This window comes from Aythya fuligula, chromosome 15 (genome assembly GCF_009819795.1).
Source record: "Aythya fuligula isolate bAytFul2 chromosome 15, bAytFul2.pri, whole genome shotgun sequence".
Classification (NCBI taxonomy): domain Eukaryota; kingdom Metazoa; phylum Chordata; class Aves; order Anseriformes; family Anatidae; genus Aythya; species Aythya fuligula.
In genome coordinates, this window is record NC_045573.1 from 11,352,722 (window position 1) to 11,372,377 (window position 19,656).

The window sequence follows — 19,656 nt, forward strand, 5'->3', positions numbered from 1 at the left end:
GAACAAACAAGAGGACACAGCAGGGATGGGGTGGGCATGACAGGAGTGACACAGTAGGTGAGTCAGAAAAGGACAAAACCACTTCACCCCATTAACCTCCATCCCAGCCTCCCACCCCTACATTCTCCCACACTGATGCCTCTGGCTTTCCCCAGCTACAGCATAGCAAGTTTTTATTCCAGTCAAGGCTTCAGCAAAGAACTGATGTTGCACAATATACATCTGACACCTCCATACCCCCAACCCACACATTTGGTCCTGTCCCTTCACCCAGGGAGCTTCCACCCGTGAGTTATGCTTGGTCCCTGGGACACTGCAACAAGCAGGACATTCCTTTGAGCTAACGGGCCCGTGGCACAGCCACCACAGCATGACAGAAACATCAGTTTCTCAGGGTACAAAATTGAGTACTGAAAAGACTGATGACACATTCTTGGGTTGCAGCCCAGGGCAGGAAACACCCTCCAGAGACTGCTCCAGGGAAAGAGATGAAAAGCCAAGCATGTGTAGACTTTGTCACTACAGGACAAGACATCTCGAGCCTTAAAAGCTGCTCCAGCCTGAGCGGAGCAGCGCTGAACTGGAATCCTCACATCTTCTCACCAAACCAGTCCTGTACACTAGTTAGCTAAAGACATTACATTACTGTGCTTGCATTATTGGTGTGCAAAAAGTCTTGGACAGTCCCCCAGAATCCCCCCCCCTCCCCCCCATTACTTCCCTGCAGTCAACTCCACCAATGGCGAGGGAACAGTTTGGAAAAGGACAGGGTGCGCCTTGCCACCACCAAGAGCCAGGTGGCAGCCTTGGCATCACATCATGTACCACGCCGCAGCTCCTGCTGCCACAGCAACGCAAGCCGCAAGGATCAGCTGCACCAGGGGCTGCTTGGCCACGGCCATGGCAGCGTGATAGGGACAGCCGGGTGCTGCCTTGCCTGCCAGGACACAGAAAGCATCATTAGTGCTGCGAGTCTTTCACCATATTCATGCAGCTGCTCCCTCACTGCCTGCCACCTACCTAGTTTGTCTGCATAGTAAGGGCATTTGCGCAGGTCTCCTTTTCCGTCGTGGACTGGAAGGCCTCCTTCCTGGGCTTCTTCTGTCAGCGACTTGCCGATCTTGTCCAGCTCATCAAATACCTGCACGTGGGCACAGTGAGCACACAAGGTGAGCAGAGCCGGGCAGCGTTCCTCCAGAGCCATGGGATGATCTGGAGAACAAGCAGGAGCTGCTTCTGCCTCCCCCCACCCAGCTCCCAAATGCAGCATTTGGTACTCGTTTCGGAGTGCCTTGCAGGCAGATGTGTGATGACGTCTGGGATGTGCCACAGCTCAGAAGGCGTAGCACATACCAAAAGCTGTTAAATCCAGCAGTGAGACACAGCATCACCCTGCTGTTTGCCCTTCAGCCTGCCACAAGGCAGAGTTCTCCCCTCCCTGCTGCCAGAGCTTCTGCAAGGATCCCAACAAACAAAGGAGCCTACCACGTCCTGCCACACATCTGACCAGCTTAAACCACAGCGACCTGCTGTGGGCACAGATGAAAGCTTGCAGCCAGTAACTGAGACTGTGCTCATCCCCCAGTGCAGCTCAGTCACATTTTATGACAGAAAAACACTGAGGGAAGTATCAAGAGGACACAAGCTTACAGACATGTCTGGCCACTCAGCACCGTGCGGCATCTCTGGGTGAGATGGGGAATGAGTGAGGTGCAATGCACTCAAATTGACTGAGGCTGCTTCAAAGTGAGAGTTTTGCTCCCACTGCTGCTTCAAAGCCATACAGCCCGTGGCAATCTTACAGCAGTCATCTCAGTTTAGCCTCCAGGACTCAGCTGTGGTGCTGGTGTGTGGGAGGAATTCCTGCCTGATACCAGCCATGTCTCCAGAAACTAGCAAAAGAGCTATTCAACCTAGAATCCCACACAGCAGAGGCAGAACCCCCCCCCCCCCCCACACACACACACACCAGAGCCCCTCCATCTGGCCTCTGACCCAAACCACTATGCCCAGGCGAGCAGTGGGCTGAATTAACCCAGGCCTAAAAGCTGGTCCAGGGCTGGAAGCAGCAGCACCTACATCTACAGGGGCTCAAGGGATGCAGTACCTGCATGTTAAACCTGAAGGCTCTGTTGGCCTCTTCCACGATCCGCTCCTTACAGCTCTTGTCCAAGTCCAGCGCATTCAGCCTTGCTCTGTACAACTGCTTGAACTGCTGTGCATTAGAAACGTTTTCAAACACGTAGAATTGGATCCCTTCGTCAGTACTGGGTAACTTCAGGGCCCTCTGGGCTACCTTCTTCAGCACCTGGCCACCTGAGAGGTCCCCCATGTAGCGTGTGTAAGCGTGAGCCACTAGCAGCTCAGGCTCGTGCTGCCCCACATGGTGGATTCTGTCCACATAGTGCTGCGTCGCCTCTGAGCACTGTATCTTCTCTTTCCAGTCTTCTCCATAGAAATATTTCATGTCTTTGATCAATGCTTCTTTCCGGTGAAGCTCTAGAGGGAAATACAGAGGAGCAAAGACCGGGTTGTCCTTATTGCGATCCATTTCCTCTTCCAGAGCAGAGTACGTGAAGTAAAGTGCCACAGTAGCCAGCTACGGACAAAGCACAGCGGATGTGAGAGGCCATTCACTTGAGAGGCACACGACACCTTGTGACTGCCCCACCCCTGCACAGAGTTGGGGTAATCGAGGAGAAAACCCCACGGCTCTACACAAAACCTGCCTGGAGAGCCCATACCAGGCACGTGTCACTTGAAGAATCTTTTCTACCAGTGTTCCTAACAACACTGCCTACAGAGCAGGAGCTAAGAATTAACCAAATGCTGCCAGCTGCATGCTCTGGGCCTCCTGTCACCTTGTTGGCAAGGCACAGGGACTGAGTTCATCCTGAAGGTACAACCAGCACCAACAGCCTCATGCTAGAGAATACCGAGTGTGCCAAGACCTTCAGGATCAGACAGTGCTACCTGTACCCCCAATCCCACCCCTTCTGTTCAGAATTTTATGCAAAGTCAAAGATTTAGCTTTGACTAAGACAGAGACGAGCTTTCTCTCCAGAGGCTGAAATCAGTGCCATAAACACACCCAGACTTCACTCCTGAGCAGCTCACACCATCGGTGTCTGTGTGGCAGCTGCACCTGCCCCGAGCAGCCCACACACACGTGGCCAGATGCCCAGCACTTCCACCCAAGTTATTCTGGGCCAGCACACTTCAGCTTGCACCAGTTATTGGGTACATCAAGGAGCTCCACTGCCAAAGAGCACAGCCACACTCACCTTGAAGAGCTCCTTCTTGATCCGTCCTTTCAGGAAGTCTTTGACGAACTGCGTGTTCTCCGCACGGTCATGGGATTCCTTAGTCCCATCCTTCAGCAGCTCTGAAAGGTCGGTGGGGCTGCAGGCAAGCAGGGAGAGCTCCTTTCACTCCACCACCAGGCACAGCAAGCAGCTTGGCCCTGCTGCATTTGGAGGGAGCCTCCACCCCCACCAGCCCAGGGCAGCCATCCTGGGGGTCCCTCAGCCCATCCCAGGCTGCAACTGGCACCACCTGGAAGTGATGGGGGCAGCAGCCAGGCACCCACAGGCCAGCCAGACTTGCCAGTGCGAGAGGCCTGATCCTTACCAGAAGCTCAGACCCAGGATGCCGAAGCAATTGCCAAGAATCCCCAGGTGCTCGCACTGTTACTTTTGCTCCTCACCCCTGTGAGCCCCAGCAACACTGAAAAAGGAGACCTTGAGTGTATCAAGGGCAACTGCCAGGGCAGCCTAAAGAGCCCAGGAGCCTCAGCAGTATCGCTCCTTTATCTCTGCAGATGAACACACAGGCAAGACCTTAGCTTTTCTAACTGGGGCATCAGTGGTATTGTATTAGTTGCTGAAGAAGAAATGAGAACCCAGCAACGGAACAGGGCAGGAACATCCTTAAAAAGCTTACTTATCCTGCATTACACTGGTTTTGCAGGTTTTCATAAGCTCTCCTTCTAGAAATGTATCATCTCGGATTACAGCCACTGCACTACCTGAAGTTAGGTACAGTTCTCAACACCTACGCTCACAAAATTATGCCACAGTGCATCTTGAACATGCTATCTGTAGCAAAGCAGTCCTAAAAACTGTGTACGTCAGCTGTAAGAGAGACTTTGAACACTCCATACTCATGCATCCAACAGGCTAGAGAAGGCCCAGACACAAGAGGAGTGCCTGGAAGCAGAACAGGCTGAGTTTCATGAGAAGTGACTCCAAGAGAAGCAAACCCATCCATTCAGGTATCCTGGGAGCCACCCTACTCGCCCTTCTCATCTACATACCTTAAGTTTTTGCTTTTAAAACATGATTGATGGACTGCACTGAGTGCAACTGCATCACGTCTACAAGCTGGCAGCTACTAATTGTACGGAGGGACAAGCAAACAGTTGTGTACCGCTGAATAAAGTAACATCCATGTGTGTTCTGCAGAACATCACCTTACAAAACAGCCCCAGTCTCTGTAGGAATAAACACAACTACTTATTTCCTTTAGCTGTAGGGCAGCCTCAGTCCCAGCTGGACTTGTTTCCAGCTCAGCTTACTCAGGCTGCTCCGCATGCACTTTTCAGAGCAGTCGTGTAGCTACTACAAAGGCTGGAGGAGAGCGTAACTGAGGAAGGAGGCTGACACTGTGCCTGCCTCTGTCTTTTAAGCTGACCTCCAGGAACAGCCCCTTGCCTAGACCAGCGGGTGTTCCGCAAAGAGAAGGGATGCAGCTCACTGGAGCAGAGTTCACCCTTATTTTGGAAGAGTCATCTTTCAAAACAAGACGCTGCTGTCACATGAGGCTGTCCAGCAAGCCATGAAAGGCCAGTTCACCTTGGCGGGGAAGGCACAAACAAGACTGCTACATGGCCAAAGCACTTCTGAAGTTTCAGTTCGATAGCAAAGCCTAAAACACCCCCTGCTTGTTGACAGCCCTGGCCAGGTCACTCCTTGCCACTCCTTCCACCCTTTCAGTACACTGTTGATTAAACTGCACGTGCATTTGATTAATCACCTATTCTAGTCCCTCACTCCCTTTCAGACGTGGAGAAACACCGCTCCTTTACCTGGGAGCTCTCCTGCCTTGCCCAAGACCGTGCCTGTGCCATGTTGTAAGGCAGGGCCAGCACTACTCACCTGACGTTGTCATCTTCCATTTCCTCATAGCGTAAGCTTTCCCCTTCGTCTCCCCCTTCTGAGCTCTCCACAAGGGACGGCATTGCTGGTCTGTGGTGGGGATTAGGCACTCTGAAAGGCAAAGTTGGAGCGGGATGTTAGAGGGAAGCTGCCTTAACGAAAGGGATGGGTAGGAAGCACCAAGCAGCCCAGCAGGGAGTCCTGCAGCTGCACCACACACGGGGCAGCAAGGAGCAGCCACCAGCCCTTTTCACTGCACACCAGGACACTTCCAAGAGAACAGCCTTGCTCGTTCAGTTCAGCTCCTCCAAACCTCATCACTAACCCCCAGCCAACACCCCAAGATATCCACGTTAGCAACCGGTACTGAACTTGGGAGCAAGCCCCTTTCCACTGCTGCTACCAAACAGCTCATCCAAAGCTGGAGTTGGAGTCTGTCCCAAAGCAGGGGCAGACCCCACTGCTCTGCCTTCCCCAGGCTGTTCTCCACAAAGCATGAGAGCAGCTACTATTGAGCACAGTGAGCTGCAGACAGTGTTCCTGCTACCACTCAGACACTCCTCTCCCACCAAATAGGGTTTACTTCAAACCCCAGAAGCAACTGCAATTTCCCCCCCTCTTTTGCAAAAGAAAAAGCCCCTGCGGAGGTAGCAGGCTGCACGAGAAGCACCCAGAAGCAGCAGCAGGTGTCTACCTGGCTTAGCCCAGCTGAACACTCTGGCTATGCCACAAATCCAGCCACATCATTTAGAAAGTGGAGCTGTAATCAGTGCCGTGCTGATTACACCACCGAGTTCCAGGCAGCCTTGCCAGATGAGCCAGGCACTGAGCTCCCTGCTGGCTCTCCAGGAAGCCCTGGCTGCTCGGAGGGACCCCTCCTGCCCTCCCAGCCTGGCTCCCCCCTCCCTGCGCAGGCTGCACCCGTGGGCTCACCACTCAGCCCGTGTCTGGAGGCCAGGGAAAGAGATGAGATCGACAGCTGCAGGCACGCCAAGCAAGTCTGTGCAGAGCCAGAACAGGGAGATCACCTGGTGGCTCCAAGCTCGCAAAATGCTAACACAAAGAGCACTAGTTATAAATTAACTGCCCCAGCTTCCAGCCCTTGGGTTACAGCTACCCTCACGGCCCTGCAGAGCAGCAGGAGCTGGGTCTGAGCTCATCCCCAGGTGTGGAGGAGCAGGGCCCTGCCCCAGCTCGGGGACACAGCACCAGGGCAAAGCTTTTACCCATGCTGGGGCGCTCCGTGCACTCACTGCCACAGGGCCTGCCCTGGGTGGGAGCACAGAGCAGTGTCCAATGGGTCCAAACCAGGCTGCTTTGGGACAGCAGCCAGCCCCACACGGCAGCGAGAGCCTCGGAGGTGTTCTGAGCACAGCCACAGGGACATGAGGGGATGCCTGCAGTGCTGCAGGTTGCCTCAGGCTCAGATCGAAGCCTGCCGCGGGCATGAGTGGGACCAGGCTGCCTGCACAGCAAGCCAGACAGCTCGCTGCCGACAGAGGGGGGAGCTCTTTATGGCAGCCTGGCTTTCTGCTCAGCTCTGCCTTCAGGCCTGGCACTGCCCGAGAAATGCAGATTCCAAATCTAAGCCAGAGGAACTGGTTCTGATTTGTCTCATCCCTCCCAGGAGCTGCAGCCCCGAGGCAGGGCGTGCTGTGCAGCTTTCCCAGCCCCGGATGCAAAGCAGCAGGCACCAGGAGCCACGAAGGGCGCTCCAGCACCGCTCATCCCTTGGAGGAGGTATAAGGCAGAAGGTGACCCCAACCCGAAGAAACACACAGAACAAACTCCAGAAATTCGGAGGCAGCAGTGGTCAGAGGCTCCCAGCCCACTGCAGACATACACAGCACAGCTCCTGAGCTCAGCTCTCACCAAGGCAAGCCCCATGTCCCTGAGCACACTTTGGTAGCACTTGCCAACACCGGCGCTTTGCTCGCCAGGCTATGCAGAGAGCACCTGAGGGGGCTCACGGGCACTTGCCCCGAGCTGTGACCAGCGTTGCAGAAGCACAACCGCTCAGCAGGGTGAGCTGTTGTTCAGGTTGCACTGCTCCCCTCAGAAGGGGTTAGCACACAAGAAGTCATTTAAGGACCTTGGCACGCTCTCAGACCCACACCTCGCGTGCCGTTATTGTTAAAGCTCGGGTTGACGTGCTCACCTCCACAGCAAAACATCCAGCAGGGACACCAGGCCCTTCAGCACAAGGTGAGGACAGCACACGTCCAGGAAAATAAGGAAGCTTACATGTAGATCTTCCTGATACAGGCTCTAGCACAGACAGCTCCCTGATGAGCCACAAACTCAAGAGACAAGTCAGCACCAATCAAAACCCCGTCCTCTTCCATATTAGGATCCTGAAACTTGGAGGTGGGGAAAAATCAAAGCATTATAACCCACCTCACCACAGACCGCTGATTTTAGTCAAAACAAGCAGCTGAAATCCGATGACATGGTCACTGGTCAGAGCACTGGCTTCTTGGGCCATCCCTCTCCTTCAAAGGAGGCAGTGTCCTACATGCTGAGAGGGAGGTTTGAGGAGCTGCCTGCCTCCACTTCGGAGGCCAGAACACGGCTTCGTTTGCTGGGAGCAGCTCTGTGCTCATCCAGCCCCTGGCTGATGTTCAGGGTAAACACATACCTCCCCAGCACCCTGCTTGGGAGGAGTCCAACAGCCACGAGACCTGAGGTAGCGGGGCAGGAGAAGTGGAAAGAAGTTTTGGTACGGGACAACTCAGCACTCCAAGCATTTGTTTTCCAATAACAGCGCTAAAGCTCTCCTAGAAAATGTCCCCATCTCATCTAGCCAGCACTTGCTTTTCCCCTACAGACACCTGCACAGCAAGCTTCACACCTGAGGTGCGCGGCCGTTGTTCTCAGCGTAGGACAATGCCTAACCCCGGGCTGACCCTGCCCTTTGAAGGAAGTCAAGGGACAGCACTGCAGTAGGGAACCGAGACTGGAAGTCCTGGCTTTGCTCAGGCACTCTCAGAAGTTCAATAATTCACAGAACACCCACTCAGTACAGAGTTCACAGTTGCTGTTCAACTAGCACGCGACTTGAAGGTGCTTCCCCAAACGCACACAGCTTGCATCCTTGTGCTGAGAATCAGCACAGCACGGCTGGACATACCCAAGCGTCTCAAAGGTGAGACAAACCCCACAACTCCAGGCCTAGCAGCTGGAAGCCATCACCAAGGTAACCTGGCAATTACACGGGAAGAGCTTCTCACCTTCCTCTCCCTCTGGTGAGGTACTCTCGGCTGGTGGAAATGGAGACCCACAGCAGAAGTCACGGCGTTTCCCTGACCCCACACAGCCAGCACCTCAAGCCTCAGGCGCTCCCAGCGGTGCCCAAGCACACACGGCTCCTGCCCCCCTCCAGCTGCAGTCACCTCAGCGAGTTCATCGTGGAGGGAAGCTCCCGGTGACCGGCAGCGCTTCACCTTCTCGTGTGGGCCAGGCAGGGGGCGGCAGGGCACAGCGGGACAAGCACCAGGGTACCGAGGAGCCCAGCGGGCACACAGCTGGACGTGCCGGGACCCCCAGCAGGCCGGCACCGGGCCGTTACGGCCCCACACGGACGGGCACCGGGAGACCGGAGCACGACGGCCGCTCCGCCCCACGGAGGGCAGCGGGAGGCCGCGAGGCCTCGGTGCTCCCAGCCCCGCTGAGGGCCGGCCCCGGGATGTGACGGGATCCCGGCGGGGCCGAGCCCGAGCGCCTCGGCCTGGTGGCGGCGGGCCCCGGGCCCAGCACCGGCGGCGAGTCCCGGCCGCGCCCCCCCCCCCCCAGGCTCCGCCGTTACTTCAGGGGCGGCCCCGGCCCCGCCGCGTTGCCATGGGGACGGCGCAGCGCACGCGCACCACTCACCGCCCCTCCGCTGCCGCCGCCGCCGCTCTCGCGCTGCCCCGCGGCGCTGACGCGAGGCGCGGCCCGGCCGCCCGGCATTTATCCGCGGGGCGGCGGCGGCGCGGCCAATCAGCGGCCTCCGACGGCCCGCGCGGGGCCGCCGATTGGAGGAAACGCCGGGCTCTCGGGCCCGCCCCCGCTGTGGCCGCCTCAGCGGGCCGCGCAGGCGCAGTGTAAGAGGGGGGGCTCCTGAGGGGCGGGCGGGCCCCGGCCGTGAGGGCGGCGGGAGGGAGACGGGGCGGCGGCTGAGGGGGGGTTTCGCTTTATTGGTGAAATCTGCACCCGCGGGGACGTACAGCGTCACAACGCGCTTCTCAGGGGGAACAGCCAGCCCCCAGCACCGTCAGGGGGCTCAGGAGGCCCGCAGGGGCTGGGGGACGGCAGCCAGAGCCCCCCAACGGCGCAGGGGTTGGGTGGTGTTTGGGGGCTCTCTCATGCCCCACTTACTGCCCCTGTCAGTTCTCCAAACCTGCCCGGAGAACAGGCCGGGTATTGCCCTTCCTCAAACACACCGCGGAGGCACCCCACGCTGTTCCTCCTGTCTCCCCTCAGAGCCATCCCTCCGACCACCACCTCCTCCCCCCACAGCATCACGCCTCCAGTTCAGCTCTCTGCACTCCCCTTTCTTCCACCTCTGCTTCTTAGGATCTGAAGAGTCAACTTTCCATCCTCCTAAAAACAAATCGCTTTCACTCAATCAATAGAGTGAAGGGAGAGCAACACCGGCTTTTCTCCCCGGGGATGTCCCAGGGCACCAGAGCTAACCGCACCCTGCCCTCAGCCCTCCTGTGGCTCCCCGGCCCTGTGGATGTGCTGGTGCCGCAGCAGCGCAGAGCTGACGGTGAAGCCCTTCCCGCAGTCAGCACAGGCATAGGGCCGCTCCCCAGTGTGGGTGCGCCGGTGCTGGGTGAGGTGGGCGCTCTGCCGAAAGCTGTCCCCGCAGTCCGCACAGGCGTAGGGCCTCTCTCCTGTGTGCACCCTGCGGTGGCGGAGCAGGGCCGACCTCCACAAGAAGCTCTTCCCGCACTCGGTGCACTCGAAGGGGCGCTCCCCGGTGTGGAAGCGGCGGTGCTGGATGAGGTGGGAGCTCACCGTGAAGCTCTTCCCGCACTCGGTGCACCCGTAGGGGCGCTCGCCCAGGTGGAAGCGGCGGTGCTGGATGAGGGCAGAACTCACCGTGAAGCTCTTCCCGCACTCCGCGCACTCGTAGGGCTTCTCCCCGGTGTGGACGCGCTGGTGCTTCATCAGCTCGGAGCTCTGGCTGAAGCTCTTCCCGCACTCTGCGCACTCATAGGGTTTCTCCCCGGTGTGGACCCGCTGGTGTCGCGTCAGGGCTGAGCTCACGCTGAAGCTCTTCCCGCAGTCACTGCACTCGTAGGGTTTCTCCCCGGTGTGCACTCGCTGGTGCTGGACGAGCTGCGAGTTCCCAGAGAAGCTCTTCCCGCACTCGGCACACTTGTAGGGCTTCTCCCCGGTGTGGGTGATCTGGTGCCGGATCAGCTTGGAGCTCATGCTGAAGCTCTTTCCACACTCGGTGCACTCGTAGGGCCTCTCCCCGGTGTGGACCCGCTGGTGCTGGATGAGGTGCGATCGCTGCCGAAAGCTCTCCCCGCAGTCGGAGCAGGTGAAGGGTTTCTCTCCAGTGTGGATTCTCCGATGCTGGACGAGGTTGGAGCTCACCCTGAAGCTCTTCCCACAGTCCCCACATATCGTCAGTCTCCCCACAGCGGGGTTTCTCTGCTGGATGATGTCTGGCAGCCTCCTGAAACTTTTTCCACGCAGCGTCACTCGACTTTGACTCCTCCCCAGGGGAGGTCTCTGAACCCTTTCTGGCCTGTGGGGGGGAACTGGGTCATGTGCAATACTCTGGGAACTCTTCTCCTTGGATAGTCCTGGCAGTAAGCCCTCGGGCTTCCCTGGCCCAGGAATGCCCTGGTGGGGATTCTCCTCTTTCTTGCTCGCAATCCTGTCCTCAGCTGCAAGAAAATGAGAATCAAGAAGAGTCACAGGCAAGAAAGGAAGCTTTGGACAGGGGAAAGCAAAAGGGGACAAATTCTAAAAATTCAGCAGATTGACTTGAAGGTTCAAAAGTTCTGGTATTTCCCTCCAACCTACTGGGTGGATTTTGCAGCGCTCACAGAACAAACCCTGAAAATAGCCCCGCATGCTCCGCAGGAACATGACTCTACTGAAATTATATGCACATCGCAGGTAAAAGTTTAATGCTCAAATGGAAGAAGATTGCTGCTATTCTGGGATACTATAACTGAAAATGCTATTAAAAGTTGAACCGGATTCAGAGAAGGGTCATAAAGAACTACCTTGTTCAGCAGAACGTGACTTTCATTACAAAGGATGCTATCTCTGCTCTTACTTGTGCTGCTGGTAATGCAGAGAGCAAATGCACAAAGAAGACATTGGCCCTAAGACATGAAACATGCCCATCGCCTGGAGCACGGCTGATGCCAATCTTACAGCAGCAGCAAAGTAACTTTCTGTTTCCAGCAGCACAGAACAAATCCACTGTCAAAGCCACCGCTGGCAGAACACAGTCTGAGCGCACCGAAGGCCCAGCACAGCTGATTCCAGATTATGAACGGAGGAAATCTGACAGACAAGAAAGACGAAGGTAGTGCAAGTCAGTGGAAGTAATGCCAGCTGAAGGTATGAACGCCTCCTGGCACACAGGCAAAAACCGGCCCTCTTGCTCACGCTGCCTTGCAGAAGTGTTAATGGTACCAATCCATGCTACGCAGACCCAGGTCACTTGAAAGTTGTTCAAGGACAAGGTGCTTGTACAGATTTCCAGGGCATTCACAGAGAGCAGTGACTCCTTCCACTGCTGAAATCTGGTTTGAGGAGCACCTTAACAGGTTCCAAAGCCTGTAACCCCAACTGTGCTGTGGGAATTGCTGACAGTGGAGGAACAGCTCCTAGCAGGCTTCTACACTCAGTTGGCAAGCCAGGAGCAGTGAGCACGCACCCTTCTGCTGGCAGGGAAGGGGAAATGGACATTGGAGGGAAGTATGTGGGATGTCGAAACGGCAACACCTATCTCTGAAGAGAGGTGTCACATCCGAATTTAAGACAGGTTCATCAGGCAAACAGATTTCCACGGCATCTCTTTACACGCACTTCCAGAGATAAAGGCTGTCTTGCTGTTGAGTATATGTACACCCAAAATGTGGAGTAGGCTGAAGCCTAAAGCCACAGACACAAAGACCTCTGGATTTTTTTCTCCCCCAACGTGACACAGATTTGGCTGCTACCTTCTGATTCTGTGAAAACTCTTGTGAAACAAGCTGGTAACAAACTGTTCCTGTGGGATAGATGTACAAACCACAGGCGCTTCCTGTGGTCTGGTAGAGCTGCGATAAGGAACTGCATGTCTTGGAAGACGAGAGTCACTACTGAACTGTAAGTATGTAATAAAGGAAGGACTTTGAGCCTACAATTTCTAACCAGACCAATACATACACACGTTTAATCTTCCTCTTTGTAATCAGTGTAAGAAAGCATCGCAATATGATTTCACAGCAAACTCCTGAGATACCTTTCATGGCAATTTGGTATGGCAGTTAGTCCAGTTTTTCCCTCAAAGTTTTCATTAAATCATCCTTTGAGAGAAACAGGAACTGGAATTTTGCTCTTCACCATGAAGGTATTTCCATTTGCCTGCAGTTCCGTCCATCCAGGCCTGGACGAAAAGTGTAAGATGACGCCCAAATACAGGTTAAGATGACATTTCTGGCAGACCAGCATGAAGCTCTTGACCTGTGCATCAGACTTACCGAGTAGATGATGGAGCTAGTGAAGTCGCTGTGCTGCTGTTGTGGCAGAGAGATGTTCTTCATCTACCCTAAATTTGGTACTTACACAGAATTTTGTTTCTTTATGTAGAACTTGAAGAAGTCTTCAAAGCACACAAGAATCAAGTCTTTTACGGTGTTCTGTACTTTTTGGGGAAATTCAGAAATTTTAAGCTTCATATTACATTGTTTACTGCCATGGTTCCAGCTCTCCGCTATGAAACTTTTACAACCATTTTTGTTACTTCTGACCTACCAGAAATCTTAACTGGTATCCAGGAAAAATTGTCTGTAAAGGGTTTAATGGAAATCATGGTGACTGTAACTTTCTGGAAGTATTTTAAGTGGAAGAATGGTAGAGTGTGCTGGGGAGGTGTCACCGTATGCTTATTCTGTTCCCTGGCATCTACTTCTGGCCAGTCCCGAAATCCCCGAGACATGGCTCTGAGCTGTACAGACCTTTGCTCCAACTCAGCAGTGCTGCTCACGTGGCCTCACAACACAGCTGGACTCTTTTAACTGTTGTACCTCACTGTCAGGACTGGAAGGTGGCTCATGTGATGCCAGAGAAAAGGCTCGAGGGGAGATGCAGGGACCAGGAAGCTCAACAGACATTCCAAGCAAATGAACAGAAACTGGAATGTAAGAATTACTGACAGATGATCAAAGAGGGCATACTGGGGAAGAGCTGGCATGGCCTTTGGAAAAAGTAGTGTCATCTCACAAACCACTTGGAGTTCTTCAGAGATAACACCAGTGTTAACAAAAGGGAGATCAGGCATCCAAAAACATTCCTGAATGACATTTTTCCTTCACCATAACTGATGAAGAAACTAAATTGCCATGGAAAAAGTGACCCAAAAGAAAGTACTAATGGAGCAAAGGGGGAAATGGAGACATCTGCTGATGTGTCTGTATTATCCAGGGTTAAGGAAACAAAGGATGAGCGTAAAGATCAGCTGTGGCAGAGCCTTGTGATAGTGACCAATTAGGTGGCAGGGGACATTCACTGCAGGTAAACAAAGAACTGCAGGGGAGGAAAGCATCTATATCTTGCATTTATACGAGGATGAGCCTAGGGTGTTCTTGGTATCATTCAGGAACAGCATCTTGGCACTAGAACACATTGATGAAAAACACACCTGCAGGGCACGCAAAACAGCTAACCAAACATCAGCAACTGTTGGGAAAAGAATAGAGGGAAAAATAAGAGTGTCATTCTTCCCTGCTTCTCTGAATTCACAGTAAGTCCACATCCTGATTACATGCAAGGGATCGGATGGATCCCCCATCTTACAGAAGCTCTAATAGCACTGAGAAAAATAAGTTGGAAAATGAACAATCAAAGGCGTGGAACAGCTTCTGTACTGGAGATGACTCATCTGTCCGTTCTGCTTGCAAAAGCTACAGCTGATAGGGGATAGAACAGATGTCTGTAAAAGCACAAGTGGCCTGCGGAGTGGGTAGGGATCCATTCTGAACCATTTGCTCTGAAAAAAGAGTTTCTGGCATCAAACAAACTACTAGAAGGCGGCTTCAAAGCAACCCAAAGGAGGCAGCTAACGAAGCTGTGCAATTCCTTCCTGTAAGCTGTCATGGATGCTAAAAACGCAAATAAATTCAGCAGGCAAGAACATATGAGGTGGGCTATGAGGACATCTCGCTCAGGAGCTTGTGAAGGCACAGCAGATGCGCTGCCTGCTCTCGCCTGTGCCCGCTGACAGCCGCTGTTGGAGCACCCAACGCTGGACGGACCCGGTGTGCCCCGGTACCTCTGCTGCACGTTCCGGCAGGCCCCGGGGGTGCCAGAGCAACTCCCCCGGCGGCAGGCTCACAGCCGGCCGCAGCGGCCCCTTACCTGCACGGCTCGGAGCTGCCTTCCCGTGGGCCCGCAGCTCGGCCTCCCGGCCCGTCTGGGAGATCATGGCCGGCTCCGCTCCGGGGGGCCTGCTGGGGGAGAAAAGGGAGCCGTGAGCCAGCCGCTGCCTGCCAGCGGGGCGCTCCGACGGGTCAGGGGGCACCGCAACCCCCCAAAAAGCCCCCCCCGGGCAGCCCCAGCGCCCCCCTCAGCTCCCCTCAGCCCCGCACCGCGGCCCCGGCCCCCCGCGGCCGCTGTGGGTATCACGTGATGGCGGCGGCCAATGGCGGGCGGCGCCTTCGCCTCTGAGGGAGGCGGAAAATGGCGGGCGGCCGCCGGTTCCCCCGGCTTCTGACAATGCGTTTATAATGCATTTTAATGCTTTCACAATGCATTTTATAAGATTTAACAAAACAAAACAAAACTTCATGTATTGACCAATGAGGAACCTATTTCTGTTCATCGCTTAAATAGCGTGGATACCCGCCTCAGTCAGAAGCACTGCTAATAAATGGAATTGCCCAGAAAGCTCAAATGAGATAAAATTGATATGTTACAGAGAGATTCACCCTGCTGACGCGCCCCAGTGGGGCATGGCCAGGCCTCCCCCTGCACCCCGTGGGCAGGGCGCAGTGGGGCTGCACAGACAATTCACCACAGCCCCCAGGAAGCCACCCAGCCTGGAGCTACCAAGAGCTCCACAAGCAGGAAAGCTCCTGGCAAACACAAAAGCCTGCTCTGCTCCTCAAAGTCTGACCTGAGCTTACTGGCATGAAGTGTCAGGCATAGGAGATGCTCAGTCTAGCACAACTGCTCCAGAGGGGCCAACCAGCTGCAGAAGCAACAAAGAAGCCAAACGAATGACTGCAAGCTGATGGTAGGTCCCTGGCTGTCAGAAAGCAAGCGTGCAGCCCTGGGGAGATGGGAAAGATGCACTCTGTGTCAGCTCTGCTATTTTTGTGAGACGCTGACAGGCTACGGACACACAAGCAAGCTCCATCTTCATTCTTGCCCATCTCCAGAAGGGGCTAAGACATTGGCAAGTCAGATTTTTACCTCTCTGACCAGCATTTCCCCAGAAGTCCAATGTGCTTTACTTGCACTGGGGCCACTTGGCAACTCCTCTTCAGAGCCCTTGAGATTGGCGACCAGCTGCCCATCTTGCTCCGTGCAAGAAACAATACCTGACTTGGCAATGGGTATCCTCTCCTTAGGAGAGGAGAAATGAGTTACTTGCTCCAAAGATAACTGCGTAACACTAAGCACTGCCAAGTGTTTGCAGGGAGAGTGCATCAAAGGGGAAATCCCTGCTTAGGAAGACACATCCGTTGGGAACTGTCCTTGCCCACAGTAGAAAATTGAGACAAATCACATGTGATAGGTGGGTGGGAAGGAGACATGTACAAGTGGCTTGGCTTTGGTCTCTTCCAACCTCCAGACTGGCAGAGATGAGTGTCTGCCAGAAAATGGAGGCAGGTGCTACAACACAGTGGCTGGGCTGGGCTCCAGGGACCCAAGGAGCTGACCCACAGGTAGCTAACAGCTATTCTGCCAAAACACTTGCTAAGTGTGAAGGCAATGCTTCACACATCTGATTGCAATCGCTTTGGCATGGCTGAGACGCATCTGGTTTCCAGCTTTCCTCACCTCAGAGTTTGAAGAGTGCCAGAAGCCAGCGGGGCTCTCCCAGGACACCCAGCCCACACATCTCCACAGAACAAAGCTGTGCTGTTTTCCTCCAGCCAAGGACAACCTCTTTCAATGAAAGGAAAAGGTGTGCAACTCAAACTTCCATCACAGCATCCCCAGTCCCACAGACGGCCTCTGTTTTAAACCCTCCTGGACTTAGATTTCACCTCCTCCTGGCTCCAGCATCACCACAATGGTGTGCACACAGGGAAAAATCACTCCCACTGGGAGACATTAGCTGCAGCAGAAGCTGTTTGAGGTATGTTGCTCATATGCCTCTGGTTCTCTGTCTCCATTTCCCTGGAGCTTGTGCTCACTGTGCTTTTGTGCCACAAGGCATGAGAAGCAGGCAGCGAGTCCAAGGAGGTGCAGGGCTCCTGTATACTGCACTTGGGACAAAATACATCCACACTGTTTGCACACCCCACGTGGAGTACATATGGCTGACAAACCCAAGCTCTGAGTACAGCACACAGCTCCCTGCCCAGCAGCTGACAAGACAGATGCTTCAGAGAAAGCAGAGAAAGAACACAACACACTTGAATAAGTAATATCAGCACAGAGCAGGGCGCTAAGGTGAAATCCTTCCTCCTCTTGGGCTCATGGTGCTGGGGTGACTCTGCCATCCAGCCTGTGCTGAAGGGACATCAAGGGGACTTCTCACTCTGGCCTCCCATAAACTTCAGAGAATGAAAGCTTGTGAGACTCCCAGCAGGTGCTGCTGGAGCTGCAGGCACTGGGTGCTGCAGGAGCTCGCTGGCTTCAGGCTGAGGCTGCCTGGGCAGGAGGCAGCACAAGCAGCACTGGCTTTGGGCAGAGCACATCACTGTCTGTCCTCTCACATCACAAGCAGCCACCACATGAACAGGATGGCCAGTCACTTGACACTGAACAAGGGACTTCACTGCCCAGAAAAGCAGCCTGTTTGCCTCTCACGGCACAATGAGAGAGCCCTGGCATATGGCTGGGCTCCAGTGAAAGAGCACAAAACCAAGGATGATTTTAGCCAGCTTAATGCCTGTCATTCCCTTTGTGCTGCTGTTTCTAAAACTGGATGTTGTTATTTAGCCCTTCCAAGTCTTCCCTGTAACCTCAACAGCTCTACAATGTGAGATGAACATTTTATGTTCATAAAACTGGGAGACTGGCAGGAAAATGAGTCACACTGCCAAGTCTGGGAGCTGTCTCTGGGGTTGCCAGCAGACCCAAATATGCTGCAGCCCCTTCCAGCCCAGGATGTCCTATGGGCTGCTGGTACTTCCAAAGTCAGGCTGTTCCTCTCTCCTCTTGGCTTCACTTGCTCAATCCCCTTCAAGTGCCTGTCTATTGGCTATGCCACTGTGCCAAACACGACCATCTTTCACCCTTCTCTGCACCAACACCCAGGAAAGTAAATGGTATAAAAGAGCATTTCTGGGAAGGTTTCTGTCAGGTGAACAGCAAACACCCACCTTGGGCTGAAACACAGACACCTTGTTACAGAATTGCAATGAAGACAAACAAACGTTGAGACATGACAATAACCAACTCTTTCTGAGAAGAAAGCACCAGAGGGCAGCAAAGCAGAGCCCTGGCAATTTGCACTTGGGCTCAGTGTCCTGCCGGCAGATCAGGACCTACCAGGTGTGCTGCATCAGGTAGCTGGACTGTCCTAGGTCACAAGAGTGGAGATGTGGCCTTCGCTGTGGTATAGTGCAATGGGAAAGGGGGAAGTGGGCTTGTGCTGAGCTTAGGCAAGGAGTGAGTGAATGTCCCATACTGAGGTGAACTTATGCCCCAGTTTAAGCTTACTAGATGACTGTCTGGGCACTAGAGCAGCTGGCCAGCCAGTGGCAAGAGACCTGGGCAGAGAAACACTGCACGTACCTCTGAAACCTTGTTCTGGGGACAGCAGCTGAATCACAGAGACATCTTTGCTGAAGGCTGTGTCGTCTCTTCCAGGCACTCTGGTGTTTCATTAAACAACAAGCAGCTTATATACAATGCCTCTGAAAGAAATGTTATACAGGAATGATTTAAAGCATTAGCAAAAAGCAAATGAGTACATTTGAAACGTATTTCCCAAACAGATCTTGTCTTCTAAAAGAACTGCAGGAAGGATTGCTTTCATATTTATCCCCATGAAATCTAAACGCTAGCACTATAAACATAATATTTGTAGTCTGTTGGCCCAGTACTAAGGGAAAACACAGCAGTCACTACTCTATGCTTTATAGTACTCTCGTGTTTTGTGGCTAAATTGGCTCCTGCATAGGTCTTGGCCATGGTGATGGATTATATCCACTGAAGAAACGTCATTAACAGACAGGGTGACTTTAGAGTAAGAGGACAGACCTGCGTCTGTATAACGCAACAGCGCTCTTATCATATGCAAGGTTATTACAAACACATCTGCCGCACAGCTTTTCAGAATAAACCTTTTGAGACTATTTTTTTAGGCAGGAAATGTGGCAATAAACTAAACAACACAGCTACAAAACAGTATCCATAAATCAATGACACACATCTTCTGACTGCCACAGTGAATTTAGAAGCAGTGTTTTCCAGAACTCATTCAAAGTTCACATGGTACATCTTGGTAAGACAGAAGGTTTCATCAATGCCAGTAATGTACCTGCTCCTTTTTTTTAACTTAAAAAACAATTAAAACCTTAATTGAAAATGTGTGTTTTTTTTTCTGCAGCCTTGGAAGTGTTAAAACAAATAGAAGTATCAATATATTTTTTTAGATGCCACTACACAATCAGAAATAAAAAATGATGACAATGGATTTCCAAGGCAGAATATGAGCCTGCATCGAGAAGGTAAGAAACACAGAACCCCATACAAATCAAACGGGCAACATATGATCATTGGCAGATGGCAACGCCAATGTTAGCTTGGGGAGGCACTCTTTGCTTACGGATTAATGGAGCAGGAGAATGAATAATTGCTTTCAGAAAATGTGCAGCAAAATGTCAGATATGTCCTTGCCTTCTTAAAGGCTGTAAAAGATTTTAAATCCTTTATCTGTCATCTGAGAAAAAATTTAGAATTACAAGAGACATTTTGTCAGCTTCATAAACGAGAAAGCATCGTAGGTTATGTCCAAACCCTGACAGTACAGATGTGATATTTAAAATTATCTTTCTACATTAGACAAAGACTGCCCAGTTGCAAGTTTTATGGATGACAAAAATGAGAGAATGGAGACCCTTTCAATGACTAAAATTCGGATTTTTTTCACAGCATGCTA

General features: G+C 53.2%; 2 protein-coding genes across 5 annotated transcripts; both read right to left on the minus strand.

Annotated features, from left to right (window-relative positions):
• Positions 1 to 146: 146 nt before the first annotated feature.
• On the minus strand, positions 147 to 14,752 carry HMOX2 (heme oxygenase 2). Of its 3 annotated transcripts, none has more exons than XM_032197510.1 (6): positions 14,733 to 14,752; positions 5,157 to 5,267; positions 3,285 to 3,402; positions 2,108 to 2,599; positions 1,021 to 1,141; positions 147 to 937 (listed from the first exon to the last, which is right to left on the minus strand). In XM_032197510.1, the coding sequence occupies exons 2-6, from the start codon at positions 5,237 to 5,239 to the stop codon at positions 813 to 815; spliced, it is 939 nt and encodes a 312-aa protein (XP_032053401.1). In that variant the 5' UTR covers positions 5,240 to 5,267; positions 14,733 to 14,752; the 3' UTR covers positions 147 to 812. The 3 variants fall into 3 exon arrangements, with proteins under 3 accessions (XP_032053401.1, XP_032053400.1, XP_032053399.1); XM_032197509.1 differs by lacking the exon at positions 14,733 to 14,752 and adding an exon at positions 9,027 to 9,050; XM_032197508.1 differs by lacking the exon at positions 14,733 to 14,752 and adding an exon at positions 8,387 to 8,592.
• LOC116495193 (zinc finger protein 501-like) lies at positions 9,312 to 18,371 on the minus strand. Of its 2 annotated transcripts, none has more exons than XM_032197506.1 (3): positions 18,288 to 18,371; positions 14,733 to 14,824; positions 9,312 to 11,041 (listed from the first exon to the last, which is right to left on the minus strand). In XM_032197506.1, exons 2-3 carry the CDS (start codon positions 14,797 to 14,799, stop codon positions 9,843 to 9,845), a joined length of 1,266 nt encoding a protein of 421 aa, XP_032053397.1. In that variant the 5' UTR covers positions 14,800 to 14,824; positions 18,288 to 18,371; the 3' UTR covers positions 9,312 to 9,842. The 2 variants fall into 2 exon arrangements, with proteins under 2 accessions (XP_032053397.1, XP_032053398.1); XM_032197507.1 differs by lacking the exon at positions 18,288 to 18,371 and adding an exon at positions 14,963 to 14,985 and having other exon boundaries at positions 14,733 to 14,821.
• Between the last annotated feature and the right edge of the window lie 1,285 nt (positions 18,372 to 19,656).

Excerpts from the sequence above, each read along its gene's own strand:
- LOC116495193 (XM_032197506.1), bottom strand. The coding sequence starts at position 14,799 with ATGATCTCCCAGACGGGCCGGGAGGCCGAGCTGCGGGCCCACGGGAAG. Across the intron at positions 11,042-14,732 it reads GGCAGCTCCGAGCCGTGCAG|CTGAGGACAGGATTGCGAGC; the intron begins GTAAGGGGCCGC and ends ATTTTCTTGCAG.
- HMOX2 (XM_032197510.1), bottom strand. The coding sequence starts at position 5,239 with ATGCCGTCCCTTGTGGAGAGCTCAGAAGGGGGAGACGAAGGGGAAAGC. Across the intron at positions 3,403-5,156 it reads ATGGAAGATGACAACGTCAG|CCCCACCGACCTTTCAGAGC; the intron begins GTGAGTAGTGCT and ends GCTTGCCTGCAG. Across the intron at positions 938-1,020 it reads TTACTATGCAGACAAACTAG|GCAAGGCAGCACCCGGCTGT; the intron begins GTAGGTGGCAGG and ends GTGTCCTGGCAG.